Genomic DNA, 10921 nt, shown 5'->3' with positions numbered 1-10921 from the left:
GGGCACTTCTGGCTTTTCGATGGTTAATTGGTAATAAGAGTTTCACAGACTTTCCTGGCCAGGCTGGCCTCAAACTGTGATCCTCAGATCTCAACCTCCCAAGTAGCTAGGATTACAGGTGTGAGCCATCAGTACACAGGAGTACCATTTTTAAGTTAGCCAAAATTGGATTTGGGGTTACGACTCAAAGGACTAATCCAAGCTTTGACCACAGTTTGCAAAACTTAAACTCATCCCTGACTCAATGAAAACCAAGTCCTTCTTCTGTCCAGCTGTCTATAACTAGACCACATAGCTAAGTAAAATTATTCCATGCATCCTGAAAACATTCCTCTTGCCTTTTCTGCATTATTTCCATTAAGCTTTTCAGATGACTGCAACAGCTGTCGAAGAATCCTGTTCTAATCCATTTTCCACCCATGTGGATTGAAGCCCAGAAGATTTGTGAGTTGAGCTAAAACAGGGTACAGGAACATTTGGATGACACCCAGAGGCTCTAACTGTGGAAAGTGTGGAAATTACATGTTTATTTCTATATTACCTACACACTTATCACTGGAGAGACGAACTCTACACTAACACCGCTGAAGCCTCTTCTTGGGACATCTCATTCTTTCAAAAGTCTTACGATACTTATTCATTTCTTTTCAACATCCCATGCTTACTCAACACTTCTAAAGTATCATTAGTCTGAAACACCACAATGGCAGTGGCCACATCTATTTGACTTACCTAAAACCAAAACAGTAGCTGACCTTCAGGAAGCATCCAGTATTTGCTGAACAAAGGTCATAGTTGTGTTTACATGTAATGCATGCAGGACTGTGTGTGTGGCTCAAATGGTAGAGTCCCTTCCTGGGTTCAAATCCCAGTACCAACAGAAGCAAAGAAACAAAAGGTAACACAATAACTATTCACTAGTTAGGCTCACCTATTTTCCCACTAATCTCATTTTATTGTATTTTACTCATAGCATCTGGTTAATCATTCTAGGTTAGCTATTCTAATTCTTGAATCCCAAGTAGAAATTACGAAACAAGGATAATATGGAGAATAATAGGAGCTATGATTAATTGAAGGCTTTACCATGGAGCAAACATACCTCCTTTTCTCATAACTTACTCCATTTCTCCTTAGCCATGAAGTATTTTACTTATTCTATGGTAGATCCACCTCAATAGAACATAAGCTCTCTGCTGTTTGGCCAGCGCCTGGAACAGTGTGTAGAATATATTAAGTACTCAAATGTTTGTTGATTAAAGGAACGACTAAGTGAACCTGTCTTTGTGATACTGTGGTACTGGTCTGTCATAAGATAGTGCTGCTTCCTCTGTTAGGAATCCGAGCTGGGTGCAGGAGAACCTCTTCTAGCAAGGAAGATCCAAATACATGTAGCCTTCACAGAGGATGCTGGATCAGGCACCTGCCCTCACTCAAGATGGCAATCAGGAAGCATGCCCTTTCCGGTCACATGGCCTGCCAATCGCAGGCAGGCCCCGCCCCGCGCGTGCGCGTTGCGCTGCGGCTTGTGAGGCGCTGAGGGGAGAGGCGCCGCTGCCAGCGCTGCCGCCGCGACCCGTTAGAGCGGAAGCGCTGCCGCCGCCTCAGCCGCAGTTGCCTTGGCTGTCCTGGGGTCCCTGGGTCCCGGCAGGTGGAGGCTGGAGCCATGTCGAAGCGGCTCCGGAGCAGCGACGTGTGTGCTGACTGCAGCGGGCCGGGTGAGTCTCAGCAGCCGGGCCCGCTCCCTTCTTGCTCTCCCGGCCCGGACCCCCATCCCCGGGGCCGCCCCCTCGGGCCGGGTGGGTCCTGCAGCCGAGCCCCGCACTCCGAGGCCGGGGTTCTAGTTAGTGGAGCCCCGGGGTGGCCTTGGGACGGGGCTGGTCCCGGGCCTGTCAGCCGGCCGGGCTGGGGGCCGCCGCCCGCTGCTCCCTCTCGCCGTCTCCGTCGAGCCCCTCGCTCGGTTCCAGGCTGGCCAGGGAGGCGGCGGGGCCGAGGCCGGGCTTGGAGCCGCTCCCTGACAGGAAGGGTTTGGGCAATCCACGGGAAGGCTAATTTACAGAAGTAAAATGCGGGCGTTCTCCCTGCTGCGGCTCCCCCCCCCCCGCCCCGCCAGGCTGCAGGTGTCACCACTATCCGGACGCACCCCCTCGGACCCCGAAAGGCGACCCTGAACTGAGACTTTCCCGGATTCCCTTGTGGAGGGAGGGTCCCCGGTGATGACTGCCCTGCTCCGGACCTCCCGGCAGCCCCTCCACGGGGAGAAGCTCCGCGTCGGGGTCTGGTGGACAGTAATCAGCACTTAGGAGCCCACGCATGGCTTAAGTTTAGTGGATCCGAAGGGCCTAGGTTCACACTAAATGTTGCTTTTGGATGACCTTGGATTCGTGACTTCTCTTCTCCAGAGCCTTGATTTCCTCATTTTTTCCGATGGGGATAAGTGGGAACACAATGCTCAGTGGTTAGGAAGATTCAATGGATACTCTTAGGAGCCACCTAAGTTTTGTTTTGTTTTGGGTCCTCTTTCGTATTATGTTATTCCGTTTCAGTGCCATAAAGCTAGAGTTTCCTTCGAAGCTACAACATTAATTACAACTTACCAAACACAGTCACTGGTGATGTAAACATGTTAGGGGCTTCGAAAAGCCACAGCCACTTTTTCCAAGGCAGAATAACTGGATTTAAAGATCCGATCTGTTTTAGCAGTTGGGCCCAAAGTGATAGATCTTGCACAGTCTATGTTGTTTTTCATCCTTGGACCTATTAGATTTGAGTTTGAAGTGATTTAAATGTCAGGTGGCTTTCTTGGCACACCAATGTCCAATAAACCATCTTAATTAAATCATTGAACAGCAGTGCCTTTGCAGCTGTTCTGATTTTCGCCTTGTCATTTAGAAGGAAAGACTTGATTTTAAATAGTACTGTGATAACTCAACCCATATGATTATTTCATGGCTTGAGTACTGCAGGTGGTGGTAACGGTTTTCTTCACAGGATGAGGAGTTTTTGAAAGAGGTGTTTTTATAAACCAAGTTTATACAAACTTCATGGTTCTCTACGAAAGATATGTTTAGAGAAAACTTTTTTTTTCTTTGTTCCACTTCCTTTTCTTGCCTGTTTTCAGTTGAACTTTTTGTGATGCATTGGATTCACATGTGTCTAATGTCAGACTTCCTCTTGAGATCCATAGTCTTCTACTTCTCAAGGGATTATCTGGGGCAAAGGTAAATTTGCTTCTCCATTGGCATTCTGAAGCGCTATCTTTCACTTTTGGAGTGTTTTGTGCTTTTCAGAAGAGTTTCTCTTCCATTGTATGGTTTTAGTTGTCTTGAATGTCTAATCTACAGGGACTTGAGTCACTTCCTTCCTGTTTTGAATATAATGAGGCTACCTTGAAATGCTCCGTGAACTGAGTAGCTAGGAATTTATGCTGCCTTTTCTGCATTGTCCTAGTGAGATACTGGTGCTGAGGTCTTCTCCCAGAAAATGCTAATGGGCCTACTTTCTTTCATATAGAATTTCCTAAGATTTGAGAAGGCACATTTTTGAAAATGATTTGTGGTGTCTGTACATGCCACATGCAATAGTCTCAGCATAAAACATCCAGGTAAACTAAGCTTTCATCCAGCCTCATTCATATGTACTCAGTTTTGTTTTTTCTATGTTAATATTCTTCCTGTGGATTCTGATTTATGATGATTAAATTATTAACAGAGAACCTCATTTAATATATGTTAAATCCTTATCGTCTTGTTCCTGTTAATTTCTCCAAGAATACTATGTGCAAAGCAAAATTATGCTTTCAATCTTGTCAGTAGTACTGCCTGTAAAAAATTATGTTCTTGCCTAAGATGTATATGTGTGCGTGTGTGTGTGTGTGTGTGTGTGTATGTGTGTGTGTCTGCTGATACTGAGACTTGAACTCAGCCTCAAGCTCTTGCTGTTTTTTTGTTCATGGCTGGAGCTTTACCATACCTCTAGTTCCATGTTTTTATGTGTCTTTCTAAGGGATTCTTCATCTTAATGTTTCCTATCTAAAGGGAAAAAAAGGTAACTTAAGGATGACATCGGAGTATTCATGGTTATGTCACTGAATGATTTATGGAAGCATTTAACTATGATATCTTATTTACTTTTAAGATCTAATTGACTAATTTGTGTGTGTGTGTGCCAACACACACACATGTGAGTGTGCCAGTACTGGAGCTTCATCTCAGACCTTGTACTCTCATTGAGCTTTTTCTGCTCTTGGCTGATGCTCTACCACTTGAGCCACCCCTTCAGTGCAGCTTTTTTGCTGGTTAATTGGAGACAGTCTTTTGAACTTCTCTGTTCTGGCTGGCTTTGAACAGAAATCCTGAGATCTTAGCCTCCTGAGTAGCTAGGATTACACATATGAGCCACCAGTACCTGGTACATTTTTTTTCTTTTTTGAATCAAGGTCTCATCATGGAGCCCAGAGAGGCTCAAACTCCAGATCCTCTTGTCTCAGCCTCCTGAGTGCTGTACACCACCATGCCCAGCAGTTTTTTTTTTTATTTAGTTTATTTATATGTGTGTCTGTGTCCTGGGGACAGTCCTCACAAAAGCTTGGCAAATGGTGAGCCACATTCCTGATTGTGTTTGTGTATGTGCGTGTGTTTGCTGGGACCTAGCTAGAACCCAGGCTATCCCTTAGCACTCCCCCCCCCCCACTAGCCCCCATTAAGGGCTAGTGCTCTACTACTTGAGCCACAGCTCTATTTCCAGCTTTTTAGTAGTTAGTTGGAGATAAGAGTCTCATAATTTTTCTGACAAGACTGGCTTTGGATCTCAATCCTCAGATCTTGGCCTCCTAATGAGCTGCCAGTGCCTACCTATATGTTTATGTTTTAAATTTATTCAAGTATAACAAACTTGGAATTACCTGGAAACTCCACTAATATTTCCACTGAAATTGTACGGTGTTCACATGAAATATTCAATATTGTAACTATTTCCAACCATAAACTTTCTCCAATGATCATTTCAGTTTTTTAGAAAATAATTCACAAAAGCTCTAACAGCTAACATTACTGAGTATTGATGTATAGAGGCCATTTACTTGCTCTTTATATTGTCATCTCCTTGTGATGTGTTTTATACTTATTTGACATACAGGGAATACACTCAAAATAGTAACTTGCCTCAGATTACTGTGCAATAAATGTCCAAGTTGGGATTCAAAGCATGGACTGCTTGTCTCCAGATCCAGCCTCTTTTTTTCTTTTTGGTCAGTTATGGGGCTTGAACTCTAGGCCTGGGCACTGTCCCTGAGCTCTTCAGCTCAAGGCTAGTACGTTACCACTTGAGCCACAGTGCCACTTCCAGCCTTTTTTTCTGTTTATGTGGTGCTGAGGAATCGAACCCAGGGCCTCATGCATGCGAGGAAAGCACTCTACTGCTGAACCACCTTCCTGGCCCCAGATCCAGCCTCTTTACCACTACACTTTCTGGCTCCTACGATTTGTCTGATTGAAATCCCATAACTTTTCATTATATGGTTCATGAAAGGGTTTGGATAAATGGTTACCAAAAAATGGTAAAGATGATGTGAATGCATTTTAGAGATTTTTGTGGACAATTGAAAAATTTTTAAATATAACCCTTAGACTAGGCAGTTTGAGTGGCACCTACTATCACCCCTCTGTGAATCTGATGAAGTGTGCAAGGCTTGTCTGTAAATATTTGGGCTTAGTGCTCAGATTCCCCCTGTTCGCCTGATGTAAATTATTCCTTGTTTGAAAGAAGGTCTAATGAAATTCTGTGGGATTTGAAAGGATAAGTAAGTATTGTATGCAGCTGGGAGCTGGTGGCTCATGCCTGTAATCCTAGCTTCTCAGGAGGCTGAGATCTGAGGATCATGGTTCAAAGCCAGCCCGGGCAAGGAAGTCCATGAGACTCTATCTCCAATAAACCACTCAGAAAACTGGAAGTGGAGCTGTGGTTCAAGTGGTAGCATGCTTGCTTGAGCTGAAGAGCTGAGGGATAGGGCATAGACCCAGAGTTCAAGCCCCACCGCGACAAAAAAAAAAAAATTACTCCTTCTCTCCCCCCCCCCCCATCAGTTGTAAGCTTAGACTCTGAAGTTTGCTTAAAACAGTGGTAATCAAAGAGCATTGCCTAGTGCAGGGGGCCATATTTCCCTGCCCTCAGACCATGGCAGCTGAGTGGTTTTATAGTTCTGTTACTCACAGCTTTCTGTTAGCAGATAGATGTGTTGGCTTCTTCCAGTGGGTTGGGGCAGCAGTTGTTTCTCTGTTTACTGTAGATACCACTAGGTGGATAATCAAAATTATATTGTTTTGTTCTATGTGGAGATGAAGCCAGAATGATTCATCTGTATTCTCTCAATTTGCTTCTCTGACATAAAATGAAAGTACATACATCTGAGATTGTAGATCCATAATCAGGTTATAGACTGTATCCCTAAACCAGAAAGAAAGTAGCTGCTTATTTGAGGCTGTTAGTTTCAGCTAACAATTTACCTGGTCAGCCAAGGTAGGTGGTATCAGCAGACAAGATCTCCAGCTTGATATGTTAGTGAGTATACCAAATAAAATGCCTTGTTTTTCGGGGGGGGGCGGGGAGGAGGGGTTGGGGTCGGGGAAACACACAGGAAAAAACCTAAGTCATCTTTTGCCTTCTTGAAATATAGTAGCACTGGGATCCTTGCCAATGAGATTTCATTCTCTTCCAGATCCTTCCTGGGCATCAGTAAATAGGGGAACTTTTATATGTGACGAGTGTTGCAGCGTTCATCGGAGTCTAGGGCGTCATATCTCCCAAGTAAGGCATCTTAAACACACGCCGTGGCCTCCAACACTGCTTCAGGTAAAGGATAAGATTTCTTACAATTCATAATTTGTTTGAAGGCTTGTTTTGTTAACAAATAAGATTTCTCTTCATGTACTTCTTAGGTCTGATAAACTATTTGCATCATAATTGAAGTGCTTTGCCCAGTAATTCCACATATAGTATAAATATTTAACAGTACTGAATTCCTCATTTAGGACTTTTTTCTCTCCTGACGTAAATCTTGTACCAAAGGTTCTTTTTTTCTTTTTTGCCAGTTCTGGGGCTTGAACTCAGGGCCTGGGCACTGTCTCTGAGCTTCTTTTTGCTCAAAGCTAGCAGTCTATCACTTGGGCCACAGTGCCACTTTTGGCTTTTTCTGTGTATGTGGTACTGAGGAATCAAACCAACGGCTTCATGCTTGCTAGGCAAGCACTCTACCGCTAAGCCATATTCCCAGCCCAAAGGTTCAGTTTTATGCAGAGATAAATAAATAGAAATCTAACATTTAAAATATGCAAGTAGAATTTTCAATAGTATTTTTCTGCTGACTTTCTAAACTGTTACTAGAAATAGTTTATAGTCAATCTTCCCACATACTGTGTGCTCAGTGTTCTGAACACTACTTCCTGAGAAATTTTATTTATTTTAATGTTTTTTGTTAGTTCTGGGGCTTGAACTCACGGCCTAAGGCACTGTCTCTGAGCTTTTTTGCTCAACGCTAGCACTCTACCACTTTGAGCTACAGTTATACTTCCAGTTTTGGGGTGGTTAATTTAGAGATAAGCGTTTCACAGACTTTGTGCCTAGGCTGGCTTTGAATTGTGATCCTTGGATCTCAGCCTTGTGAGTAGCTAGGATTACAGGAGTGAGCCACCAGTATCCTGAGAAACTTCTTACTAATATTCTGTTCCTGAATACCTGCTAATACTTTTAAAAACTTTTTTTTCTACTTAGTTGGACCAGAATTCCAATGAAATTTCTGAAACATTTTACTTAAATTTTCTTAAAGCTGTCATTAACTAGTCAAAGACCAAATTAAGGTTACATGTTTTGATGGCATGCCTAATACTTTGTTGAGTGGACTCTTATTTCAGTTCTGATGTTACATCACCTGTACTTCTATGTTGGATATGTATTCAAGTTCTCTTGGAAATTGATTAAATGTGTTTTGCTTTATTTGTCTTCTGTGGCAGCTGCATACCATTTCCTTTTAACTTGCCTGAATGAACCAGGGACCAGTGCACATGGGTTTGGATCTCTGATATAAATGTGAAAAGCAGATGGGGTCATTTAAGTGTCATTCTTTGAAATGAAATTGAGATGTTGTTTGCTTAGATATTTTGTTTAGACGCTTCCAATAGCCTACTCTTGTGTGAAAAGGAATGCATTGCTCTTAGGTCTATTTAAAAAGCCACACTGGCCAGGCACTATGGCTCAAGCCTGTAATCCTTCCAACTCAGGAGGCTGAGGATCTGAGGATTGTAGTTCAAAGCCAGCCTGAACAGCAAAGTCCACGATACTCTTATCTCCAACTAACCACCAAAAAGCCAGAAGTGGAGCTGTAGCTCAAGTGGTAGAGTGCTAGCCTTGAGTAAAAAAGCTCAGGGACAGTACCTTGTTCCTGAGTTCAAGCCCCATGACAGACCAAAAAAAAAAAAAATCCTAAGAACCATAAGCCAGCAGTGTTACTCAAGATGCATACTATACTCAATATTTGCTTTAATGGTTGCATACAAAACTACTGGTACATCAGACCATAGTTGTTAATAAAAGTTCTTTAAAATGTGTATATTTTAAGAAAAGTAAGTGAATAGTACTCAGGGTATCTGAGTAAAACAGTATTTGTTCAGGCTTGGAAAACACATTACTGGTATCAAAGTTTATACTTCTTTTATCTACTTCTATGTTTGTATGTGTACAGTACAACCGAACCCATTTATGGATTTAGCTATCCTGCTTGTTAGAATTGAATCCTGCATAGGTCTTCCGCACTCTAAAATCAGAAAACAATGATATGAATGGTATGCCAAACATGTTAGTATTTATAATTTCTGTCACTGATTCCCTTCAAATATATGTGGAAAGAATTTAAGATGCATAATTTCATACTGCTTCATTTTAGATGGTTGAGACCTTGTATAACAATGGTGCTAACTCTATATGGGAGCATTCTTTGCTGGACCCTGCCTCTATTATGAGTGGAAGACGTAAAGCTAATCCACAGGATAAAGTACAGTGAGTGGAATGTTTATAAATACTTCTGTTTCTTCACAACAAATGGGGTGTGCTGAAAGTGCAGCTATTTTTGATCAGCCTCCACAAGGGGAGGCAGGGTGGGGCAGCTGCTGGAAGCTTGGACTGAAGCAGGCAGGACCTTTCCACTTCTCCATGGCTACCTGACATGAGTTAGTGATCTCACCACTTGGGGGCCAAGACTTGCTTGTAATCAGACTTAAAAAGAAGGGGAAGTCTAGTTGGGAACACCATTCCGCCTGATTCCTCACCTGTAAGATGGAACTAACTGCCACTTCCTCCTAAGTTTACAGTGAATTAAGAAAATTACACAGAGAAGAGGCATGCTATAAAAAGCAGTTATTCTGCAGACCCACCATTATAATGACTAATGTATGTTTTCAGACTTCAGGCCTTCAACACTGCTGAAACCTATTCCATCTTTGTTCGTTTTATTCTCGAGTAGGGGGTGGGGGATGCGGGTTACTTCCTCTTCTTACAATACAAAGAATGGGAAATGCTGAATCTGAACTGCAAGTGAACTGTTTTTGTTGTTGTTTTGTTTTTGAACCAGTCCCAATAAAGCAGAATTCATCAGAGCCAAGTATCAGATGTTAGCATTTGTCCACCGCTTGCCCTGCCGTGATGATGACAGTGTCACTGCCAAAGACCTTAGTAAGGTGGGTCACATTTAAAATACAGTCTCTAAACAAGCTGTATGGTGACTTGAAAAAATAGAAGGAATACAGAAGAACAAAATTTCATTTTTGTACACTTAATACCAGCTTTTTTTGTAATTGTAATCATTTTTGTCTTTAATCCTAAGTTAAACGGCAGCCATTCCTCCCGATAGAGGTACAGAGCAAAGAGGAAACAAGTGTCTAGAAGCCTTTTCTTTTTTCCTACATGGTTTTTAAATTATATTGTGTTTAATTTGGAAATAGAAGCCACGTTTGTTTCTAGAAGAGACTAGAAAGTTTACAGGATGATTGATTGTTTCTGAAAAGGACTAGAGAATGAAATAGCAAAGGAAGAGGGCTAAGTTCTTCAGAGTTCTAGGTCGCATAGTGAGAAGCGTTTTCAGAAAGTAGACTACAGCTGAAAGCTATGCTATACAAGATGGTTTATTGTATTTGTAAACTAAGCAGATGGTATTCTTTTTTTGTTTGTTTGTTTTTGCCAGTCGTGGGGCTTGAACTCAGGGCCTGAGCACTGTCCCTGAGCTTCTTTAGCTCAAGGCTAGCAATCTACCACTTGAGCCACTTCCAGTTTTTTCTGTTTATGTGGTGCTGAGGAATCGAACCCAGTGCTCCATGCATGCTAGGCAAGCACTCTACCACTAAGCCACATTCCCATCCCCAGATAGTATTCTTTATGTGGGTCTTAGAATGTTTTTGAGAGATGCTATGAAAAAAGATTCATTTTTTTTATTTGAAGCAGTGTTTTTGACATATGTCCACAGAGTGTGGGCAGTCACAGCTCAGAATACTCTTTACCAAAACAAAAACATCCAAGGAAAAAAAAACAACTTATGTGTAGGTGTTAGAGTAGTTATTATTATTCCTATAATGAAGGTTATTATATCTTGGCTAATCCCAGGTAGATGTGAAGGAAGGAGATTCATGTTTTGAAAGGTTGAGCTTTTCTATGATGATATGGTGTGAGGCAGAGACCTGTAGTTGACATAGTGTAGAATTTAAAGCCCTAGGCTCAATAACAATGAAAGCAGCTAATTATAACAGCATCTGAATTCACTGAGCATTTTCTTTTTTTTTGAGGGGGGGGGGTCCGGTCATAGGACCTGAACTCTGGGCCTGGGTGCTGTCCCTTAGCTCTTTAGCTCTACCACTTGAGCCACAGCGCCACTTCCGGCTTT

General features: G+C 42.4%; 1 protein-coding gene across 9 annotated transcripts in view; it reads left to right on the top strand.

Annotated features, from left to right (window-relative positions):
• The first annotated feature begins 1496 nt into the window (after positions 1 to 1496).
• The window catches only part of Git2 (G protein-coupled receptor kinase interacting ArfGAP 2), a 52363-nt gene continuing 42938 nt past the window's right edge, over positions 1497 to 10921 (top strand). For 4 of the 9 annotated variants that reach the window (XM_013014385.1, XM_013014382.1, XM_013014390.1 and 1 more), the window contains exons 1-4: positions 1497 to 1718; positions 6716 to 6849; positions 8936 to 9048; positions 9620 to 9725. In XM_013014385.1, the coding sequence (XP_012869839.1) occupies positions 1667 to 1718; positions 6716 to 6849; positions 8936 to 9048; positions 9620 to 9725 (405 nt within the window). In that variant the 5' untranslated portion in view covers positions 1497 to 1666. The remainder of the gene's footprint in view (positions 1719 to 6715; positions 6850 to 8935; positions 9049 to 9619; positions 9726 to 10921) is intronic. The other 5 variants (XM_013014389.1, XM_013014386.1, XM_013014384.1 and 2 more) reach the window with 2 other exon arrangements.

The sequence above is a fragment of the Dipodomys ordii genome, unplaced genomic scaffold, assembly GCF_000151885.1.
Source record: "Dipodomys ordii isolate 6190 unplaced genomic scaffold, Dord_2.0 Scaffold23, whole genome shotgun sequence".
Taxonomy (NCBI): Eukaryota; Metazoa; Chordata; class Mammalia; order Rodentia; family Heteromyidae; genus Dipodomys; species Dipodomys ordii.
This window is presented reverse-complemented; position numbering and strand designations above follow the sequence as displayed.